The sequence below is a fragment of the Akebia trifoliata genome, chromosome 4 (genome assembly GCF_017979445.1).
Source record: "Akebia trifoliata isolate Shusen 1 chromosome 4, ASM1797944v1, whole genome shotgun sequence".
Classification (NCBI taxonomy): domain Eukaryota; kingdom Viridiplantae; phylum Streptophyta; class Magnoliopsida; order Ranunculales; family Lardizabalaceae; genus Akebia; species Akebia trifoliata.
The window spans coordinates 4,299,272-4,322,109 of record NC_141378.1 but is presented as its reverse complement, the minus strand read 5'-3'; the positions used below and the strand labels follow the sequence as shown (position 1 = coordinate 4,322,109).

Below are 22,838 nucleotides of genomic sequence, written 5' to 3'. Positions count from 1 at the left end.
TTTCATCATTTAGATCACTTGATAACTTCTCTGCAAATTAAAAGAACTCTCTTGGATGGAGACAAGGATGGTAACTATGTATGATCTAGATAAGCGCAAGTCCTCAACACACAAACGAGTCCAACTCATGAGGTGTCACAAACCATTCTCCAGGTACCTATAAAAGAAAGGGATGTATGGCATCAGAGTTCCAAGTTGTTTGGAACCAATTTAAACAGGACAAATTGTAGGAATGCCTGGAACCAATGCCAACCTGTCATAGTGTCTAACTGGTCAGTCGGCTAAGGATTACTGATTATCAGGCCTTTTATCTGTGCATGAATAAACATTTTTCATTTCTGTGCCTGAACTTTATGTAATTTGGGTTCGGAAACATGAATTCACAAAGTTGAACCATTCAAATCTATGGCAACCTTCAAACCATTCCCGCTTAATTTTAACTTTTTTTGTTGGTCTCTAGTCGAAAGTCTATTCTGGGCAGACCTTTTGAAGCAGATTCTCAATCTTGGAACTTATCTCGATCTCATCCACTTTCATCCTCCGACGTATCTCAGGCTCAGTTTTGCCGGAAGATACATAGGTCAAGAGCAACAATCGGTAGCCCTCAGAATCTAGGCAATTAACCTTCTTCAGCATCTTGCAAAACTCCTCAGCACTATCGATATTCTTCTCTTGTTCAAAATACTCGAAGAACTTACTCACTCTTTCTTGGCTTGGTTTCCACTCGTTCTCCTTCACTTTGGAAACAGCATCTTCCATACACCTTAAAGCCAAATCTGTCTGCCCATTTTTCAATAAGAAATCCATGAAAATCTCATTCGTTCTAAAATTGGGACTCGATCCCCTCTTAATGGCACCCTCACAAACCAATTTGGCTTCTTTAACCATGTCCCGGCTAAGGTAAGCACCCACGAGGATATTTGCTAACCTCATGTCATAATTTGATTCACCAGACTCCCATTCGTGAAAGCATTTCTGTAAACCATCAAAATCATCAAGTTTAACAAGGGCTTGAAGCATGACAATATAGCTCAAGTTGTTGGTCTTCTGGAAGGCCGATTTTAAAGAATTCCATACTCGATGAACTTCAGCTAAATTAGAGATACCCGCATACAAGCTAATCAAGAAATGGTAAGCAACGCGCTGCTGAGGCTTGATCTTTTTCTCGAGCTCCTTGAGAGCTAACTCGGCCTTCTCAAAAAGACCACTTTCGACATAAATGACAGCTAAGTTGCTGTACGTGGTCCAGTCACACTTATCACTGTATTTAGTCTCCATCGCCTCCTTGACTCTCTCCACTCCCTCGATATCTTTTAAAAAAGAATAACTTTTCATCAATAAATTGTATGTAAATTTATCTGGTGTAATATTTCTCTCCTTCATTTCTTCTACGAGGGGAGGTACCTTCTCGGGCTCACCTAACCTAATATATAGGGACATCAAATTGTTATAATCCAAAGAAGAGGAAACGAAGTTCAGCTCACTCATCTTCTCAAAAAGAGCCAATGCCTTCTCTGTCATTTTCTCCTTGCAATAACAGTTTAGAAGTGCACCGTATGTTAATTGGTTCTTTGCGGGGACCGGAAGATCATTAAAGTACTCCTCTGCCGAATCCATTCCCTTGGTTTTTAATAGTAGATCTATGCGAACTGCATGGTTACTGTAGGACAAGTTAGTACCCCTCTTCTCCATCCACTCCATCACCTGCATGTCAAAGAAATAAAGAAATTGGTATGATAATTGAAAAAACAGAGGAGATGAGAAAACAAATATACCATCCACATGGAGGTAAAATCAGGAATGACTGCGTAGACCATGTAATATCATGGAATCGAGTGTTTGGTTATGAGTTTTAAGTTATCTACACATAGATCATTCTCATAAAATTGTACAAGTGAAACCTGGTTTGAATGGTTTTCCACAAATGTGGGTAAGATGTGAAATTGAGCACAAAGTAGTTATGGAAAGCATATCCATCACTAAATTCAAGCTGGTATTTAATTCCATATAAATCGCATCCATTTAAATTGGCTGCAAAATACCATCCCTGTATCAATTTTTTTTTTCATATACGTAAAATTTTATTGCAACAATAAAATGAAATACAACAGCAATTGACGGTCGAGAGATTGACCAAAAGAAAGTACACAAACAAGCGAACACCATCAACAAGTCCTCCCAACTAGCAAGACATCCTCACCCCTACTTAAACATTCTCCCATCACTGATAATCCAAACACTTGAACTTTGTATCACTCCTCCAAACATGGTGGAATAATGAAGTTTTCATATAAAAGTTTATGAATTGTATAGTCATACATGGTTTTTTTTTTTTTCATTATAAAATGTATTAAAATTCATTTATTTATGGAGATTCCATATTAAAATTAAAAAAAGTTCGGAACTTTTTTAAAAGATTAGGTAAAATTCATTTTTTTATGGAGATGCCATATTAAAATTTAAAATTCATTTATTTATGATTTTTTGCAATTCATAATAAAGGACCTTTTTATAAAGATAAGAGTAAATTTCATTTTTAATATAGACTTACAAAAAAAAAAGTTACGAATTTTAATAAATTATTCTATTCAAAAAATTATTTTTAATATATAGAATTACAAAAATTCATCAATTTCTTATGCATTTTTATTATTGCCATTTTTTTTTCTGAAATTCGGCGCAAATTTAAGTGACTATCCGAAAACTAGCAAAAATAATCTATAGTTACATAGCAAGAAAACAACGGAGCAGGATACTTGAGTCATTTAAACAAAAACTAAGGGGAATTTTAGTAAAGGAGAAGATAAAGGGGGGAGAGAGAGTGGACTAACGTCGAGGGCGTGCTGAAATCTCTTATACTTGCGGAGTTCCTTGACGCAAACCTCAAGCTCGTACTTCTTGACGGCTCTGCCCTCTCTCAAATATTGATTAATCGTCTTCGTTACGCTTCCACCGGTTCTGCCCAAAGATGACAATCTACGATAGAGAGAATCTTGTTTTATCTCTTGGATCTCCTCCATCGCAGCGGTACAAAACTTTCTCCACGCCGCCGCTATTCCATTAGAGATCTGATGGTTAGGGTTCCTCATCTCTCTCTCTCTCTCTCAGGGTTTTGTTAGGGTTTTAAGAAACGGAGAAAGCTCGAGTAAAGGAGAGATACTCGTTCACTCATAAGTCATACCTTCGACAAGCGTCTGACAATCGACATCAGACGCTTTTTTTCTTCTCCTAAAGTGTCTAAATTACCCATTTGACCTTTCTTTTTCTAAGCATGGTTTTTAAACTCGTCCGACACCGAATCGCCCGCGTTAACACGGTATCGGAGTCCAACGAGACCAACTCACAAAGTATTATGAGACGACTGCACAGTGATGATTTAACTCGTGAGTTAAACGAGACCTATCGGACGAGATTTTAAAAATCTCGTTCGAGTTAATTGATACAAATAAGTTAAAGCCTCGATCCCCAATTCTTTCACTCCCAAATCGATTTTTTTTTATTCATTTTTTTTCATAGGAATTATTTCTGAATTTTTTCAAAAATTTTCAGATTTTTTAAATGATTAAAAATCATTGTCTCAATGTCGAACGAGACGAGACGTATCATCCAAGTCAACTCGGTATCAAAGTTGAACGAGACGAGACATAATACCGAATTTAAAAACCATGATTCTAAGAAATGTTTTAAAAATCGAATCGGTTGGATTAAATTGTTCGGACCCAAAAATATAATATTAAGTAAATATTTTTTATATTTTTTTAAATAAAATAGCTTCAACTCCAAAAACATGATCCAATGCCATACGATATAAACTACAAGATTTTAATAACTTCAAAAAAAATTCACTGTTGAATTTAGATCTGAATTTAAAATTTAAGAATTTAGTGATCATCCATTTTAAAAGCATGGATCAAGCACAAAATAATTTTATTTTTTATTTTTTATTTTTTATTTAAATATAATCTAAGTTAAACATGAGTTTTAGAGAGTTATAATATTATTTTTTCAATGTGATTTATTAATTAAAATATTTCTAAATGTGATTATTTTTCATTAATTTATAAGAGAATACCTTATGTGAGGATGTTAAGCTGTTCAATAAATAAGATGCCATGATTTAATATGAATCGTGCTGGGGTGACAAAAGGGGAATATAGGAGTGACAAAATGACATGGTGGCTTGCACATAACCATTAGATGTTTTTCCACGAGATACAAGTAAAAAGCATCTATAGTTACGTGCGCGCCACCACATCATTTGTGTCGCCTGTGTCCCCGTGTGTGTCACTCCATCATTAGTGTTAAAATATTGTCTCGATTGAATGTTTCTATTAATGAAAAAACCAATCGGATACAGACCGATACATTCTAATACCAACTCGATACAATATTTCGTATCACTTTGGAACAATACCAATATGTATCAACCGATACATTCCGATATTTTTAAACCATAATTGTATCAACCAAGTGACTGTCTACTTTTGGTGCTCCCTTGACATTTAAACCATGGTATCTATTATGAAGATACCATGCTTATTATGGATCAATCTATGCTTTGTCTAAGAACTTCACTCTTTGTACAGAAAATTAAAATTTTCAAATTACAGGAACTTAAAATAATCAGCTCAACAGTTACTCAGAAATTTTACTAATTAAAATAAAACATAAAAACATGGCATGTATATATGTAAGAACATAATTGATTGTAGCAATTGATGAAGACAAATTATATAAGATAGGTAGCATCGCAGTAAAACAATTCACTTTTGAAACCAACAAGAACAAGGCACCCAATAAAACATGAGAGAATTTCTTAGAACCTAGTAATTGGAGATGCTTCAAAGAGAACTACAAAACTCTTTTTTTTCCTTCCAAGAGAAAAGAAAAGAAAAAAAATGGAGGTTTATATTAACAGCAAGACATCTTGCAAGTTCATTGATCCTGACATAGGAAGCTTAATACATTTCCCAGTCTAGGTATGTAACCACTAATAATTTCAATTGAAAATTTGGGGAGGGCTCCACAATAATACAACTAATCTCTTAAATAGCAGACACACGGGGTAATCTGCTGTGAGACTAATTTATGTAACATATATATGCGTCACTACAGAAGTTTGTGGTTTCTATGATTCGAGCAGGATCAATAGTCGATGGGATTCATACCAAATCAAAGGATCTCAATCTTAGCATCCCAACAAACTAACAAGCCAGACTTGAGAAATGACTAGATGAACCTTTTTTGGATTCAAAAAAATTCGAAAGAAATAAAACAGAAGAAACTGTCTTCGAGATCCACCACAAGACATCACAGCTTTCAATGCACGTGTAACTCAAACAAAACGGGGGGCCAACAGTTTAGATTAGAAAGTATTTTAGACAAAATAAAATTAATAAATTTAACAAAGTGCAACAAAAAAAAATTATTCAAAATATATTATAGAAGTAAATAAGTGAATAAATGAGTAGTATCAAACATAAAAGGCACTTACTAAACAGAACCATTACAGACATATCAAAACTTGTAAAAGGGAAGAAAAAAATCTTTGTTAACGGTCCCAACCAGAGGGCCTCCTCCTTTCCCTCGGCCTATCTCTAGAACTGCAAATAATGGAAATAATAAAAATATTTCAGCATAAAGATAATTTGCGTCAGAAAGTAAAATACCACGCTATGTCAAATTCAGATAACTAACCTTTGCAAATTCTTTTGATTACCACTCTCCCTCGAATTCTCTCCAGTGGTAATTCCTCCTGATGCAGGAGCGGGATTGAATGAACTACTAGTTTGTGCTCTATTTATGTCTCCACCTATTGAACCACCAGAAACAAAACCAGCTAACACTGGCCTCGTGCTGGTAAATGTGTTTGAACTGTTACTTCTTCCCTGATTCTGAGGATCGGGTGTTGCAGCAACAAAGTTGCTCTTGAATTGTGCCATCATTCCAGTCCGTATTGTATTAACAGCAGCTGAACGACTTGGAACAGAATGAGATGGTGTGTTTGTCGATTCTGGGTTGTAACCAATACCCAGACCAAAATCCACACCACGCACACCTCGCCCACTGCCACCACCACCAGCTCCGCCTCCGCCTCCACCTCCATTTCCCCTCCCTCTTGCTTTTTTCCCACCTAAACAGAAATAATAGGCATCTTATGAAAGTGAATCATTTATTGTTCTAGCAATCCATTTGTCTATTTTCTTCCCCTAATATGATCAAAGTTATGCAACATTCACATGATGAGCATGTATGTCATCAAGTGTGTGACACTGCACCTCAAGAAGCCCAAAAGGCAGACATGTCCGTACACATGTTTAGAATACGATCAGAGAGCATTTTTTCTCTTTGAAAACAAGGCAAGGAAAGAATATTTAAAATAAAAGAAAAAACTTCCATAAACCACAGAACCATTCAATAACTTAAACAACATAAGATTTGTAAGAGAAAAGACTATTATTCAACTACAGTTGTTTCAACTTTCAAAAAACTTCATAAAGTGGAGTGTGAATCACATTAGCAAAGATTTTTTTAGAATAAGATCGTAATTCACAACCACTGATTTTCAGGAACTGCTAAGCAGATAGTTAAATAATACCGATTCCATACGAGGAAAGTTGCACCAGAGGTAGAAAAGCCATACCAGATCCTTTTCTTGCATCGCGTTTGGACCTGAATCTCCCATCCTAAAGATTTACAAGAAATGTCAACCAATAAACGTGATAAAGATACATCTTCCCAAATAAATTAGTAACAATACTTCTCCATGTAAGCACAAAAAAAAAGGGGCAGAGGAAATCTAATATACAAGTAAACCACGAGATGGTACCCATATCTGTGACGTAAATGCAAGGAGTTGGGTCTCACCACTCAACCGGTCTTACTTAAAATATCAACACAAGAAATTTTAACTGATAAGATGATCCTAATATCCAATCTTTTTTTCCTGAATCTTCAGCATGACATTTCAAACATTATATGGATGGTCTGAATTATTTGATCGAGTCAAATTTTATGGTCTGAGATCACCCAGAAGGGTAGACATTAGAATGAATGGCAACATCTACCTGTTGAGTGTATATTTTCCTCCACTCTCGGGTGAGTTACACCCCAGTCAAGCCCCATGACCCTCTTATATTCATAGACCCCCCCTCTCTAATAGATTGTTCTTTTGGAATAGTTGGTTGGTTAACATGGTATCAGAGCACTAGGTTCATATAGGTCACGGGTTTGATTTTTTTCATCCTCACGGGTGAGGAGGAGTGTTGAGTGTATATTGTCCTTCACTCACGGGTGTGTCATACTCCAGTTAAGTCCCATGACCGTCTTATATTCATGGTTCTCCCCCTTTCTAATAGATCAGTCTTTTGAGTCGTTGGTTGGTTAACACGTCCTAGATGTACACCACTTGTAAAGGTATGCTATTGGTGACCATCCTTATGGTCATAAACAGGTACCTTAGATTTCCTCAGAGGAGAAACAGAGCTGGGCTAGAAATGGATGTATTATAGGCAATCAATATGAGTTAAACCCAAAAGCAAATACCTTCATAGCAAGATCCATAAGTTCCATAGGCACATTCTGACCAGCAGTAACCAAACTATTGACCAATTCACCGGCAAAGCGTGCCTCTTTCAGTGTAATAAGAGTGTATGCTGTCCCGTCCTTATCTCCAGCACGACCCGTTCTACCAATACGATGAACATGCATATCCATATCTTTAGCAACATCAAAATTCACAACTGACTTGATTGACTTAATGTCAAGCCCACGAGCAGCGACATCAGTTGCAACAAGCACGTGGTATGTCCCAGATTTGAATTTTTGCAAAATTTCCATTCGAGAAGACTGGTCTTTGTCTCCATGGAGAGCTGCAACTTTAAACCCTTTTTGACTCAGTTGGGATTCAATCTCATCCACCATAGCTTTTTTTGAAGCGAACACTAGAACATCTCCATTATCTATCAAACCAGGAAGCTTTTCAAGAAGCCAAGGCATCTTCTCAGCATCGGTCGGAATTACATGAACAACCTGAGTGATATCCTCATTGGCCATTCCAACCTCACCGACTGTAACTCTTAAAGGATAAGTGAGAGTTTCCCTAGCCAACTTTTCAACTTTACGGGGCATCGTTGCTGAAAAGAGTAAGGTCTGACGATCAGGTCTAATCTGACCAACAATAGACCGTATTTGTGGCTCGAAACCAAGGTCAAACATCCGATCGGCCTCATCAAGAACTAGGTAAGTCGTTCTCATCAAAGTCAGTGCCTTCATCTTTAGCATATCTATCAATCTCCCAGGAGTAGCAACAACTATCTCACAACCTGCCTTCAGTTCTTTAAATTGCTCAAGTTTAGACATTCCACCATACACTGCAGAGACACGTATCCCATGAGATTTTGCAAATTTCTTGGCCTCCAAATATATTTGATGTGCTAATTCTCTTGTAGGTGCACATATCACTCCTATTGGACCCTCTTCTTTCTCAAGTTCAGGTTGGTCCATAATATGGGTAATCATGGGAAGAACAAAAGCAGCAGTTTTCCCCGAGCCAGTCTTTGCAATACCGATGATATCTCCCCCAGAAAGGACAATTGGTATAGCCTGGCACTGTATTGGAGTTGGCTTCTCATAACCTTGTTTTGAGATAGCACTCATCAGTTGGGCAGAAAATCCACAATCTTCAAACGTCTTAATCGGCCTGGGTACATTGAAACCTGAAACGCGTATTGCCAAAGATCTCCGGTATTCAACAACATCCTCCTCACTCATTCCTGAAGCAAAAGAAGACACAGTCAACAACATGCGTAAATCAGGAGGGGGAAAGCCTCAACAAATACTTAAGCAAATGGGTTCAAGGGTTCAAGAATGGTGACACTTGACAATTTAAAACATGATTAAACATGAAAAAAAGAACTTTTGGGAAGTGATTGGGTCAGATAAGTATTTTTTTTTAAAAGTATAATATATTGCAAAGAGGAAAAAACGAAAACAAGGAGGCCGAGAAAGCCTCACAAGGAACTGCAAGGAAAAGAAACAAACAACAACACTAGTTACAAAAAGATTCCCATCTAAAAACAAAATCATCAAAAGAAATCCCCGCGAATGCAATGTTTAGCTTAGACCATAGGAATAAGTAGCCCAAGATCTCTAAGAAACCTTCATGAGAACTTTTGATTATGTCATTGAACACCCTGTTATTTCTCTCGTTCCAAATCCCCCAAGCAATCGCCGATGGAAGTATAGCCCACAGGTAGCGCTTTCTGTTGTGAAAAACATTACTGGACCACTCATCCAACAAAGAAGAGAACTTACTAGGAAGAACCCAATTAATACCGAATAAACCAAGGAAATTTGACCAAATTTTATGGGAGAATGAGCAGTGAATAAAAATATGATCAACCGACTCCCCTTCCATCAAACAAAGGGGGCAACAATTGGGAGTGATCCATCCCCAAGCAATCAAGTTATCCATTGTAAGAATCCTCCCAAGGGAAGCCAACCAGATGTGACATGATTAAACATGAAAAAACCTTTCGGGAGTGAATGGGTAAGATAATAGTATTTAAAATCTGACGAAGTCAGGTGCAACTTAATCAAACTTAACCAACTTTGAAAGCTGGTAAAGTTTTCAGAAAGCATAGATACAAGTTGAATTAACAAGAAACTTAGATAAGTCATCCAAGCTAATACCAATTCTACATTGGTTTTGATGTTGGCAATGCCACCCACAGAAATTGATATTCATTCAATGACCAAGAACCTAACAGCAGTACAAACCACACATTTTCCTTCTCCACACCTGAACATTATTCACAAAAATTGTAAGGAAAATATCAAGAGACACATAGAGAGCATATAGTACGAAAAAAGGTACTACTATGGTCAACTATATATCGAGAATATAATCCCAAACAAGGTGTGCTAGTACGGTCAACTAAACATTGTCCATAATGTCAAAACGAAAGTATAATAGCAAATTTGTTTTTATTTTCCTTGTGAATGGGAGGTGATATAGCAGATCAAGAGATCCAATGCGAATGGGGCTGTGGATAAATTTGTGGAAGGCTGATCCCCCCCCCCCCCCTTTTTTGCTTCTATTCATTAATTACAACCCTAAGCAAAAATTCCTAAAATTTGACATGGAAATCAGCAGATACTGGAATGAAGATGAATACAAGAAACACTGAAATTCAAATTTTAGAAAAATTGTTGGTTGCATTATAAAATAGATGCGAGCCATTTGGCAAAAATAGTGCTCATATTAACAGATTTTCCAACAACATCAATGAAGACAAGTAGAGCAATAACAAGATAAAAGTCACCAAGGGAATCCCAGGTTAATTCATCTTTGGTACTCCAGAATCCAGATAGAAGGAGTTTAACCTCAAGAGAAAAGGGACAAGTCACTTCACTTGTAAAATAGAATTCAAGCAAGATAGCTTGCTTACTCTTTTAGTAGTGTGCACTGGATAAAGTGTTGACCTCCTTGAGGGACAAGGTTAAACCACCACTATGCAAAATCATATGCCTTCTCACAAAATTATTATCCGATAACTTCTTGTCCAAGTTAGGTATATGTACCACTGCATTTCCAAGGTCAGTCGTCACAGTTCAATTTTCAACTTTTTTGCTTAGCTTCTGCGTCGAACTATAGTTTCCTGAACACCATCATCATCTTCAAAGCCTTATCCCTAAAAAATGGGACCAGCTAAATAAATCTTATTCTTCCATTCAATTCTGCCCAAAACCATGTCTTTTGTTAATTCTATAGTGTCCATATCCACTCCCACAAACTCAATCTACGTTCTTTTTTTCTTTTGTCTAGTTCTTGCTCTTTTAGAACCTTTAACTTGCACATTCCTTCCAATTGGGGCTATAATCAATCATCATTAACATGATTGGACCATCTCAATTGGCCATCCCTCAATTTATCACCTGTTTGGACTATTACTACATGTTTTCTCATGCGTTCGTTCATATTTTTATCTTTCCTAGCTTTTTACTGGTCCATCGCAGCATCTCGTCTTTGTTACACCCATACATGCACATGTTTCTTGATTTCAAACATTCAATACCTTAAAGCATTGCACGCCTTACAATTGTCCTATAAATTTTTCTTTTTAGTTTGATTGGTATGCGTTGATAATATAGCACTCTCGAAGCACACCTCTACTACAACCATCCAACTATAATTTTATGGACAATATCTTCTTCAATCCTTCCAACCTGATAGATAATAGAACCAATGTAACAAATACTATCATTTAAGGATATTTATTGACCATAAAATTTTACTGGCCTTTCATCTCTATGACTATGAGTGTCATTAGTCAAGTTGCATTCCATTTTCTTTGTCTTGGTTCTATATGTTCTAAAGACCTCGGACTCGAAGCAACTCTCCAAAGTTCTCGTTTTTCCTTGAATAATTAACTAGTCTCGTCAATTAACACAAGGGAATATGCTTACAATTCAAACTCCAAAGTGTCATTAGAACATGCTTATATGTTCTAAAGAACCAAAAAAAAGGTATTTTTCCATAAGTCTTTTCTTTCAAAATCTGATTTTTTTTTCCCCATGAAATCTACAGGGCTATGGTTTTGGATTGCCAATTGTTCGATTTAATTGGATTTGATATTTATCGATTTAATTAAATTTTCAACGCATAAGGAACACATACACAAAAGTGGATGATCCGTGCCGAAGTCCAATTGATAAACAACAGGTGAAGAGGAAGAAATGTGTCACTTGGCCATCCATGCAGCATTCTAGTTAGCAGTTAGTTTTCTTCTTGTTCACATTGACAAAAATTGACTGAAGAACCCATCTCAATATAAACCAAAATAATAATAAAACTACCAAAACCAATCACCATAAAACAGGAAAACATTAAAATTTACCTGAAATGGAAGCTTTTTCTTCATAGAAATCCTTGTTAAACGGCTCGTAATCAATAGAACTATGATCCAAAGCCGCAATTGGTTCAATCCTCTTCTTATCAACAACAATTGGATTATCATCTGAATCATACTCAATCAACCCCGCATCAACCGCCTTCGCCGCTGCATAAACTTCCTCATCTGAATCATACCCAGCCTGAAGAGCCTCCGAAGCCAAAGTCAACCCAACATCTTTTTTAGCCCTCAAAAAGCTATCAATCGGATCATCATCGTCATCATCTCTGTACTTCTCAATCTTCTCTTTTTCCTTTGAAGGTGGTGGTGCCTTCATCTCTTCATGAATCCCCTCCATGAACGCATCCAAAGGATCAATCTCTTCATCATCACCATCAATCGATTCCTTCGGAGCATCTACGCTCCCATCTCTGTCATCGAAGTCGATGTTGTCGAGATCGTGATCTTCGTAGTTATCGTGAGCGCCAGAACGCGATGAAGGAGGAACGTAGAGTCTTGGTGGGGCTTGAGATCGCTCGAAATTATAGGTTGCTGGTCTGTTGATGCCGAAACCTTCGAAGCCGAATTTCCTCTTTGACATTATCGTAGAGAAACAAAACCCTAGTTTTCAGAATCGAATCTCTCGGAGGAACCCTAGCTCCCTTTAAGCAATTTGAGATTTTTCTAGGGTAAAATACTGAGAAGATGTTAGAGCGAAAATTGCAATAAAACTGCGTATACAAAATCCAAAAGGAGACAGAATTGCAGATAAGAGTAGTGTGTATAAAGTATAAACTATTATCGTGCGGACCCCCGTCACTGCGATCGACTTCAACCAGGAGATGAATTTCATTAGAAAAAATATATAACTTCATTAGGAAAAAGAGTTATGCTATTGGCACTCCAATTTTTGCTTATTACACTCCAAATAAAATAAAGAAGTGCAAATAAAATAAAGGAAAATAATGGAAATTTGTATAAAAAAAAATGATGTGGTGGCGAGCACATAACCGTAGATGCTTTTTACTCATACCTCACAGAAAAACATCTAGGGTAATCTGCGTGACACCACATCATTTTGTCGTCTTTGTGTCTTCGTTTGTGTCACCCCAGCACGACTCAATTATAATCTCAACATTATAATACTCTTTCAACGGTCGTTGTCTTGCCATTAAAATTGACATTGATTCACTCATGGCTAACGTTGATGTGAGCACAGAATCATAAGTGTTTTTTTTGCTTGTATCTCGGTGAAGAGTATCTATGGCTCAGTGCATACATCCACACCAGTCATGTGTGAATTGATGTCAATTTAAATGTCACCGCAGCATTTCTCATTATAATTTGGTAATGTAATGTTTGAAGAGAGTTCGCTTTAATCATGAATTGGGGTGTAAAAAATAATTTAAAAAAATTAAGGTGTAATAAATAAAAGTTGAGGTGCCAATAGCAGCTCTCTTGGAAAATAACCCCCTACGTTTTGAGTGAATATTAGAGATAGCCCCAATACTTTCAAGCTGATGAAATGCCCCTTGACCTTGGTCTTCTCTAATAGACTTGAAAGCATGACTTAAATGCACTAATCTTGGACTTCTAGTCAAAATCCTTGACTTTTCTTCTGAAAATCAATCATCTTTCAAATTGCACAAGTGAATTGGTCTTGCATGTAAGGGTCTTGTATCCATGACCTACAATTTACTTGGCAAGCTACATGAAATTGATTTCCGAAAGCCCACAACAACAAAAATCTCTTAGGGTATGTTTGATTGCATGGAAAGTCACTTTTCATGGAATTTGAAATCCATGGAAAATTAGTTGTGGAAAATAGGTAGGGTTGGAAAATCAAATTCCATTGTTTGATTTTACTTGGATAAAATCATGAAAAAAGATGAAGAGGAGAAGGAGGAAGAAGATGAGAGGAGGGAGAGAGGAAGAAGAAGATGACGAGGAAGAGGGAGGGGGGAGGATGTGGTGATGGTGGCAACGAAGGTGGTGGCGACGGCGATGGTGGCGGCGGCAGCGACGGCGACGATGGCAACGACGGAGGTAAGTGAGGAAGATGGGGGGAGAACGTGGTGGTGGTGGTGGCGGAGGAGGTGAGCGATGGAGAAGAAGGAGAAGAAGAAGAAAAAGAAGAAAAGAGAGAGAGAAGGTGGTCGGAGACGGAGCCGACGGCGACGGCGATGGTGATGACGACGAGGTTAGTATAATGGTGGTGGTGGTGGTGGTGGTGGTAGTGGTGGTGGTGGTAGAGAAGAATTGATGATGGAAAATATTAGTGGATTTCATTTTCCCACCCATATGGGTGGGAAAGTGAAATCCATGATTTAGTGGACTTTTTGAATATGGTGGAAAATGAATTTCCATTTCCATGTACAATCAAACACTTGAAAAATGTCATTTTCCATGGAAATTGATTTTCCACCTTATTTTCCATGTGCAATCAAACATACCCTTAAAAGCTTCAAGAACGAGATAGGATATACTGAGAAGTAGATGAAAATGAAATTTTGCAGACAAAAATAAAGGATTTTCTATAAGGGACATTTTGTAAGAACTCGACCCCTCATTCTAGGCTTCCTTTCGTTGCCAATTGCAACATGGCATGTTGACATAACTAATCCAGATTGTCCACCGCTTGGATGGCATCTAGATTTTGCTACATAACTTCATATTTAGAGAAGAAGAAAAAGAAAAACTCGAGCAACACTACTCAACGAGCAAATCCTTGGCAACAACAGCAGGTATCAAACAGTTGGATCTGTAAGAAATTCGGGTTTGGGCAATTTCCATTCCTACATTCCCTCATTAGCCTTCAAGTAATACACAATTGCCAAAAAGTTTCAACACTATTTGAAAGAAATGCCGATTTCCATAAAGAAAAAACTGTTTCGTCATCCAATCAGCTCGATCATTTGTGCAGTAACAAAGGCTTTCTATGCTAAATTCATGCAAGAATGTCTTCTGTTTCAGATAACAGAAACCTCCGCATGACTGGACCTCAAGAGGTCTCAAAGATAGGTATGAGCCAAGCCTTCAGCAACTTTGGGATGTATGGAGCAGCATTAGTGTTGCAGATGCAATCCTACTGTGTCAAGAACAAAGACGGTACAGATGATCAACAATGGTAGCGGAACATTAGTAGAGGATCGAAATCCATCAATTCTTTTAACCATTTAAAAAACTAAATCAGCAAAAACACAAACATTAAGCAGCTTTGCTGACCCAACCCTTGAACATCTGACTCATTGGCTTCTTCTCGCACTAGTGGCATGTGAGTTTTTCTCGTAAAGTATCTTCAAGACATTAACCAATGCTCGCAACCGGTCCCATATATTCAAGCCATATAGTGCTTCAACAAGGTACTCCTGAAATTCGAAGCAATTCTCCGCAACAGGATACTACGGATGAAAGAGAAAAGAAAAAAAAAAGGAAAAATTAGTAAATATCGAAGGCATTTTATATGAACCGAACCAAAATAATGTTCTTCAGAAGAAGACCTGAATTGGCTTTGGTATCTTGGTTTTGATGTATGGCCACCATCTATCCTCGACAACCGATTTTACTAGACAACAAGCACGCAATCCTTCTATGCCGGCAAATCTTCCAAATCCACTGTGCTTCACACCACCAAATGGAAGGGACTGAAAAACAAGACATGGGCATCATTAGTGCAATGGACCTAACAAGAAGAAAAGCTATTCAATATTCTAGAAAATGGATAACCTAGAAATGTTAAGAGGAACCATCTTTGCTGATTTGTTAATAACCTAGAAAATGGCCCAGGGCTCACCTAAACTTACAAATTTTAATTGGCGAATGCAGGTAAATGTTCGAAAATGACAGAAAACATAAGCATGCTTATTTGGATCCATCTCTATGTAAATCCATTCAATATCGAGCACGTAAGCCAATGTGTTGATGTATCGCACGAAACAATGAGGTCACAGGATCAATGCCAGCTTACCCACCAAAAAAGAAAAACGGAATAGAACAATAATTGGAATAGTGATTGAATCAAGGATAGTGCACTAGTTTGGTCGTGATTTTAACAAGAAGGGCCTTTCAGGAAGTTCCTGTCAAGTTAGAGCTTTTGTTGTTCGACTAAGTCTAAGTGTATATAAATCAAATATCTAACCCGATATGAAATAAACCCAATGAAATAAGAATACCTGACACATGTAGGTAGAGGCAAAGTCATTGATAGCAGCAACTCCACAGTGCAACTGAGAAGCTATTTCTTTTGAACGGCGTTGATTGCCAGAAAAAACGGCACAACCGAGCCCGTAGTTAGAGTCATTTGCTAAATTAATAGCTTCTTCATCAGAACTGAATTTCATTATTGGTATTATTGGTCCAAAAGCCTGCAGGTCGATCAAGATTTTCTAAGTTGTCTGAGAGATCTTAGAATCAGTAAAAGATGAAGAAGTTTAATGGATTATATGGCTACCTCTTCTTGCATTAACTTCATAGTGTGGTCAACATTCACAATTACAGTAGGTGGAAAGAACTGATCTACGGCATCTTCACCCAAATTGCCAAAACTTCCTCGTCCGACAATTTCAGCCCCTTTTTCTAAGGCATCATTGACAAGGCTTTGAAGCCTCTCAACATGCCCTTGCATGCATAGTGCGCCCATATCAAACTTCCCAGCCAATGATGGAGGACCCTGCACAGTATAATTAGTTAATATAGTTCCAATTTTATTCCAGGCAAACCAAATTTAATCAAGGAAAAAATTCTAGATAATTGCAAAATAAATCCACATCCCAAATGTTTGTGGACAATGCATATTTCTAAGAATCCATCAAAGAATGCATATTGCCAAGTAAGAATTTGACGCAGATATGATTCAAGAACCAATCGTATTAGCTATTAAGTACTATTTTCAGTTACAAAAAATTAACAAACCACGACCAATAAATCTTACAAGAAAATGAACAGAAAACTAGGAGATTTTCCAAAGCAACTGCAAAAAAAATAAAATAATAATAACAAAACTTCTTGAAAGTGCAATAATTCAAGCTACTCCAAGAAATGGCAACTGCTAAGAATAGGAGTGTTTATGCAAAAAGACGAAGAAAAATAATTGGTAACATTTTAGATACAGACTCGTGAAAAAAGAGATGCTGATACCTTCTAAAAAATGATTTAGAACGAACATACTTACAACGCAAACAGATTTTACGATTTTGACTACTTGAGCCACAAATGAAGAATAAACATCTCGGTGAACATAAAATCTCTCAGCACCGGCACAGTTCTGCCCACTTGATTGAAGAGCAGCCCTAACGGCAATCTGCGCAACCTGTATGATGAAAGAAAATTTACATACACCGTCAGTTACATAGAATGGAGACGTGAAGGTTCAGAATTTTCAAATAACCAACTCCAAGCCTACTAGATGTTGGCAAAGATAGGAAAACTTCATACATGAGGCACATCTACATCTTCACACACAATAAATGCGTCTTTTCCACCAAGCTCAAGGGTGACAGGTATTAACGTTTCAGCAGCATTTCTCATGATCTGCCCCAGAAACCAAAACACCATATCAGTGTTACAGGTTGCGAACAGAGTAGCGGGGAATGATCAAACAACATCATCCGAAGAACAAATAGATATAAACAAGTAAGTGCAACTGGGTTACAGTAATGCTGCAAAGATTAATGCAACTTGTAGAACACATGTCGTACATTGATTAAAGGGTAGAAGAAATATGATAAGAAAACTAATAGCTGTGTCTATTTTCTTAAAAGTAAAATAAACCATAAGAAATCTTCTTAATTGACCTAAAGCTCAAACCAAGGTTTAAAATGTCACTTCGAGACAATGCATCAGCCATGAGAAAAAATGAGAAGGTCTTGACCGAAACATTTCAAGACATTCCGAAACATTCAATGCTTCAAGGCATTTATTCCAGTCTCAGCCGAAACTGGAATGTTCCATCGACACATTCCAAAATGGAACAAAACTTGAAGCCGTGGCTCAAACCTCATAGTACCCTGCTAGTGACCTCTTTAAAGGGCATCTCAAATAACATTAGTTGTGGGCATTAAGATCACATGCAAGGAAGTTTCAATTGACATATGAAATAAGTCGAGGGAAGAGCGTACCATCTTACCCACGCCAGGAGATCCAACAAAAATGATTTTGTCAACTGAAGATACAAGTGCCGCTCCTGTTTCAGCAAAACTGGCAAGGGAAAACTCACTGAGAATTAGAACCAAATCAAATTAATATGAAGCCCATTAATGAAAAAACAAGACCATATATGTATACCCTGTTATTACATGGACAAGATTATCAGGAGCTCCTACAGCAGCAAGAGCTGATTGAATTATTCGAATATAGAAACAGCCAGACCAACTTGCATGTTCTGAAACCTACATTTACAATCACATGGTTTTTCCACCCAATTAGCAGAACTTTAATAGACATTCATTGTTCACAATTTAGTTCTATATTTGAGTATCTCCTAATTCAATCTTATTGAAAATTATGGTGGTGCCTTATACATTTGTCAACGTATACCAAGAAGCGGAATGCTCTTGTTTATGAAACGTACTATTAAAAACGAAGCAATAATCGATATCTTGAATATACCCACTTCAAGGAAGTGCTCATAATTGGTATATTAGGGTTTTGCTGTGTGTCCCTAAAGGAATTGCAATTGTTTCAAAGACTGTGTACCTTAATCACAATACCATTTCCTGAAAAAACTGCTGCTAGCATTGGATTAAAAATGTTATGGAATGGATAATTCCACGAAACAATGGCACCTATCACTCCAAGGGGATAGAATTCCACTCTTGATTTCTTGTGCAGCATTGACCTGCCAGAAGATCTGAAAGACACCAAAGGAATGATAAGAATCGGTTTTTTCAGTGCGTACTTTATTGTGATAAATTTACCACAAGTTCTGTGATAGTTTCCAAATGAATAGACCCAAATTATTACAGATGAAAAAAGATCAAAATTATACGTGTGCCATCATAATAATAATAATTAAAAAAAAGGCAATTCATGTCTTTGTGTGTGTGTAACTAGCATATACTTTTGACCTTCAAAGATATATGTTTGAATACCAATAATGAGGTCCGTTTAACTTAGTTGCTCATGTAGACTCGAGGAGAAGATTTAAAAGGAAACCTGTATTCAGGCTTTAGCCAACGCTCACCCTCCGCAAGAAGCCAAGTGATCTTCTCACATGTTGTCATTATCTCTCCCAAAGAAGCATCTACCATTGTCTTTCCAGTATCCCTAGAAGACGTACTATTCAATATGAAACACACAGAAATATACAATTTAGTCATTGACAAGAGATCTTAGCATGAAATGAAACAAATAGACGATTAACCATACACTATATTGATATGTTAATAATGCAATTTTAATAAGCTTCACAACTGAGTTGGATATCACTAAAAGTTCAATTGTTACAAACACATCTTAGTTGGCATGTAAACTGAAATAGTTCTATGGATCGGTTGAGTGGTGCCATCTACCAATCAGTGTTTATTATAGAATTATGTGATGCATACTTCAGCAATGGAATCATCCCAATCTGATGTCATAATCTCAGACCATGTTCAATCTGAGCAAATGACCTCAGACCAGACCAACTTCACATGGCTCGCATTGGACAAACAAGGCAATGAGCTATAGGCCCATGGATGTTGAAAGACATGATCACCACCACCCAACAATTCTCGCCGATAGTTCATAGCCGGGCTTAGAACCATATCTCAGCTGCTCAAAAAAAAAATTTCTTGATGAATAAGTTGCGCAACATATTAAAAATGTTTACCTACCAAAACAAAAAACTCATTGATAGTTACTTTATTCAATAAATCGTAAGACGTGGATTATTTAGGGAACTCTCATCACTTTGAAGAAACCGAAGAACAAAAAAGGGACATTCTTCCTTATATCCCCTGCGGCATGGTGATCCATTGATACTCATGCCCCAACAATGTTTAGTGCCTTGTCATGATTTCTCTGTGGAAGAATCACTTTTCCTCTTATCCAGTGCTATGTTTTTGCATGTGGAGCCATCCTCTGTTAGGGAGTTCTTGGATCATGGCAATGCCTTAGTTTCTATATCTTACCAACCACATGCATACGAGATCAACCTTAACTCCTCTTTTGTTGATACTTAATATTCTAATCAGTCCATTGAGCTATTTTAGCGGATCGTGTGGAGCTTAGCTGGTGGAATCCTGCAAAATTAAGTTAGGTTGGATAGTTCCATTTGTTGGTGGGGGCCTTGGATTAGATAAGCCATGTGGCCTGTATTCCTGAAGATTAAGAAATAATAACCATATTTGAAAACATCATGCTTGTTTACACCTTTGTGGATAACCATATTTCAAAATATCATGCTTGTTTAGAGATACCTTCGTAGCTCAGAAAAGATCTACATCTTTTAGCTAAATGAGTTTACAAGACTCTCTAATAATGAAACATTGGGCCAACAAAAAGGTGCAGTCCTTACTTGCATATAAGCTCTTGATGTTCGACAACATACTTCAGAAGTATACGCAGAAACTGTCGTCTTTGCTTGAAGCTACTCTTTGCCCATATCTTTTGTGCATTCCTTGCCTGTGCTACATGCTCCTTGACCTAACCACATAAATTCCATCCAATGTTGATCAATAGTACACAAGTCTGATGTTTAGAAATAAAATCATCACAAACACTAGTTTTGAAATCCCAATAAATGGATTTGAGCAAAATTTTACAACTCATTTGCACAGTATGCCAATGGAAATAGTAAGAAGCAACCAAAGATGATTGATGGTAAAAGATGCACCTATAATCAAAGATCATCAAATCAAGAACATAAAGGACAGTAATATACTATATCATGGTTCTGGAAAGCGCCAACTTTCCAGAACATAATTAGGTCAAGTTCTGATAGTTGATACCCAATATTGAATATCACAAAATGGTACGAAAACATGGAAAAAGGAGGTTTTTCTTTTGATCGGTATGGAAAAGGGGAGATATTAGAGTAAATGCAAGTAAAAGGAATGGGTTCTATTCATTAAAGTTGCATAAAGGGGTGTGAATTGTGAGCTCGTGAGCGAAATAAGAATATATTTAAACTTGTATCGGTCTTCCATTGACCACGGGAATGATGATCAATACAAGGTCAGCTATGGTATTTTAGTTCCATTGAATCAATGTAAGGGGTAGTTCCGCTGTAATAAAAATCCCAAACATGTTGAATTCATCAAAGATTCAAAAATGGGTAAAAAAAATGAGCTAATAGCAATAAATTATTCAATGGAATACTAAGTAATTTAATATATACAGATACCAATTAATCTACTTTAATATATCCAAGCATCACCAACCTCGTCAGGTGTTAATGCAGGGAAAAATCCCAAATACTTCATTGTTGCGGGCTCGTAACATTGAACTCTGTCTGACTGCACCGTCTTTCCCCTCCTTGGTATCTACATCAAAGTCTCACACTGCTAGTAAGCATTATTAAGTAGCAATATGTTTGCCTAGAATTTTACTAAAAACATATTCCCAAGGTTTAAAATATCATGTCAATCGACGGTTAATGAAAAACCGATACATATCGGCAGATACATTCGATACATACCTGAAACATTTAATGTTTCAAGGTCAATGTCTTGTATCGGTCTTGGCAGATACCAATACGTATCAACCAATACATTCCGATACTTTCAACTATGCGTATTCCTACCAATAGAAACCTTCGAATACTAAAGCAAAGCAATCTCGATCATACTAAGTAATCCATGAAACCAAATAATAATCTATGAAAACTAACTAGTCATCTAAAAAAAAGGAGAATTCAAGAAGAAAGCAATTACTTTGTCCAAACATTACGGGTACATGGATTGAATAAATTCAAATTCTCACATTTCACATTTTTCATTAATAATTTGATCTGAAATCGAATGATCTGTAATCCAAAACTCTGCATTAAAACCCCTATAGAATTACTGAAACAAGCAGCATTTGCGGAAACTCACGTAAATGAAATTATCCTTATTCTGACTTCCGTCCTCCAACACTGCCATGGATTTAAGCTCATTAAACCAGCATAAAATCAACAAAAAAACAATTAAAATCATGAGAAAACCAAGAGAAAGAGAGAGAGATATAGATCGTTACTATCGGATGCATCGACATCGATCGAAGGCACGTTAGGAGGTATGAGCATAAACAAGAATTTACAGATCGCGAAAGCTAATCCGAGAACGAAAAGAGGCCACCAGAACGCCATTAAAGGTTCAGGCACAAAAGCTTCAGAGAAAACCCCAAAGTTAAGAGCGAATATCTCGTACTTCAGTGAACGCTCCACAGGTTCAGGGGCGGTACGATAGTAAGCGAACTGCTTGGCACCACAATTTTATTTATTACACGCCAATTTTTAAATTATTAATCACATGTTAAGATTAAAAGACACCATTCGACAAATTATTACCACGACATACAAAGCATTACAACAAATTCAAATAACTTTTGCAAAAATCCTAAAAATCACAAACTTTAAAATAAATAAATAAATATATATATATATATATATATATATATATATGATTTTTCAAACCATGAGTTAGAGATTTTGGATTGAGCTGATTTTTTGCAAAGATGGTCACTATGATGAGAAGATCATCCTCACAAAAATCAGTTCAATCTGAAACTTCTAAATCCATCAAAAATGATTTACAAATTATTGACAAAAATTAATAAAAAATCGACGATCCACATTTTAAATCACTTTTAATGGGGTTAGAAATTTTAGATTGGACTGATTTTTTTTTCCGGATGATTTTCCCATCACAGAGATCATCCTCACAAAAAATCAGCTCAATCCGAGACTTCTAACCCATCTTTTTAAATTTTATTAATGTTACATTGTTTTTACATATATTTTTTCATATGTTCATTTATCCT

General features: G+C 36.8%; 3 protein-coding genes across 4 annotated transcripts; all 3 read right to left on the bottom strand.

Moving 5' to 3' along the window:
* Positions 1 to 282: 282 nt before the first annotated feature.
* LOC147403120 (pentatricopeptide repeat-containing protein At1g02370, mitochondrial-like) lies at positions 283 to 3,182 on the bottom strand. The gene is made up of 2 exons (XM_086438588.1): positions 2,832 to 3,182; positions 283 to 1,704 (listed from the first exon to the last, which is right to left on the bottom strand). Exons 1-2 carry the CDS (start codon positions 3,087 to 3,089, stop codon positions 469 to 471), a joined length of 1,494 nt encoding a protein of 497 aa, XP_086294714.1. The 5' UTR covers positions 3,090 to 3,182; the 3' UTR covers positions 283 to 468.
* A 2,228-nt stretch (positions 3,183 to 5,410) lies between these two features.
* Positions 5,411 to 12,740, bottom strand: LOC147403119 (P-loop containing nucleoside triphosphate hydrolases superfamily protein). Its single transcript, XM_086438585.1, has 5 exons — positions 11,901 to 12,740; positions 7,546 to 8,774; positions 6,644 to 6,686; positions 5,698 to 6,133; positions 5,411 to 5,603 (listed from the first exon to the last, which is right to left on the bottom strand). Exons 1-5 carry the CDS (start codon positions 12,493 to 12,495, stop codon positions 5,552 to 5,554), a joined length of 2,355 nt encoding a protein of 784 aa, XP_086294711.1. The 5' UTR covers positions 12,496 to 12,740; the 3' UTR covers positions 5,411 to 5,551.
* A 1,762-nt stretch (positions 12,741 to 14,502) lies between these two features.
* ALDH22A1 (aldehyde dehydrogenase 22A1) lies at positions 14,503 to 22,269 on the bottom strand. 2 transcript variants are annotated; one of them, XM_086438586.1, is made up of 15 exons: positions 22,053 to 22,269; positions 21,911 to 21,951; positions 21,257 to 21,358; positions 20,392 to 20,519; positions 19,047 to 19,169; positions 18,588 to 18,741; positions 18,177 to 18,280; positions 18,011 to 18,089; positions 17,328 to 17,423; positions 17,065 to 17,202; positions 16,345 to 16,563; positions 16,067 to 16,258; positions 15,395 to 15,538; positions 15,101 to 15,295; positions 14,503 to 14,982 (listed from the first exon to the last, which is right to left on the bottom strand). In XM_086438586.1, the coding sequence occupies exons 1-14, from the start codon at positions 22,162 to 22,164 to the stop codon at positions 15,140 to 15,142; spliced, it is 1,788 nt and encodes a 595-aa protein (XP_086294712.1). In that variant the 5' UTR covers positions 22,165 to 22,269; the 3' UTR covers positions 14,503 to 14,982; positions 15,101 to 15,139. The 2 variants fall into 2 exon arrangements, with proteins under 2 accessions (XP_086294712.1, XP_086294713.1); XM_086438587.1 differs by having other exon boundaries at positions 15,120 to 15,295.
* Positions 22,270 to 22,838: the final 569 nt, after the last annotated feature.

Bases quoted from the DNA above. Each gene is read 5' to 3' on its own strand.
- LOC147403120 (XM_086438588.1), bottom strand. From the start codon at position 3,089: ATGAGGAACCCTAACCATCAGATCTCTAATGGAATAGCGGCGGCGTGG. The intron at 1,705-2,831 runs GTTAGTCCACTC...TTTGACATGCAG, and splicing joins GATTTCAGCACGCCCTCGAC to GTGATGGAGTGGATGGAGAA.
- LOC147403119 (XM_086438585.1), bottom strand. From the start codon at position 12,495: ATGTCAAAGAGGAAATTCGGCTTCGAAGGTTTCGGCATCAACAGACCA. The intron at 6,134-6,643 runs GTATGGCTTTTC...ATTTCTGTTTAG, and splicing joins CGATGCAAGAAAAGGATCTG to GTGGGAAAAAAGCAAGAGGG. The intron at 5,604-5,697 runs GTTAGTTATCTG...CATTATTTGCAG, and splicing joins AATCAAAAGAATTTGCAAAG to TTCTAGAGATAGGCCGAGGG.
- ALDH22A1 (XM_086438586.1), bottom strand. From the start codon at position 22,164: ATGGCGTTCTGGTGGCCTCTTTTCGTTCTCGGATTAGCTTTCGCGATC. The intron at 21,359-21,910 runs GTGAGTTTCCGC...ACTTTGATGTAG, and splicing joins ATAAGGATAATTTCATTTAC to ATACCAAGGAGGGGAAAGAC. The intron at 16,564-17,064 runs GTAAGTATGTTC...TATACTGTGCAG, and splicing joins TCGTAAAATCTGTTTGCGTT to GGTCCTCCATCATTGGCTGG.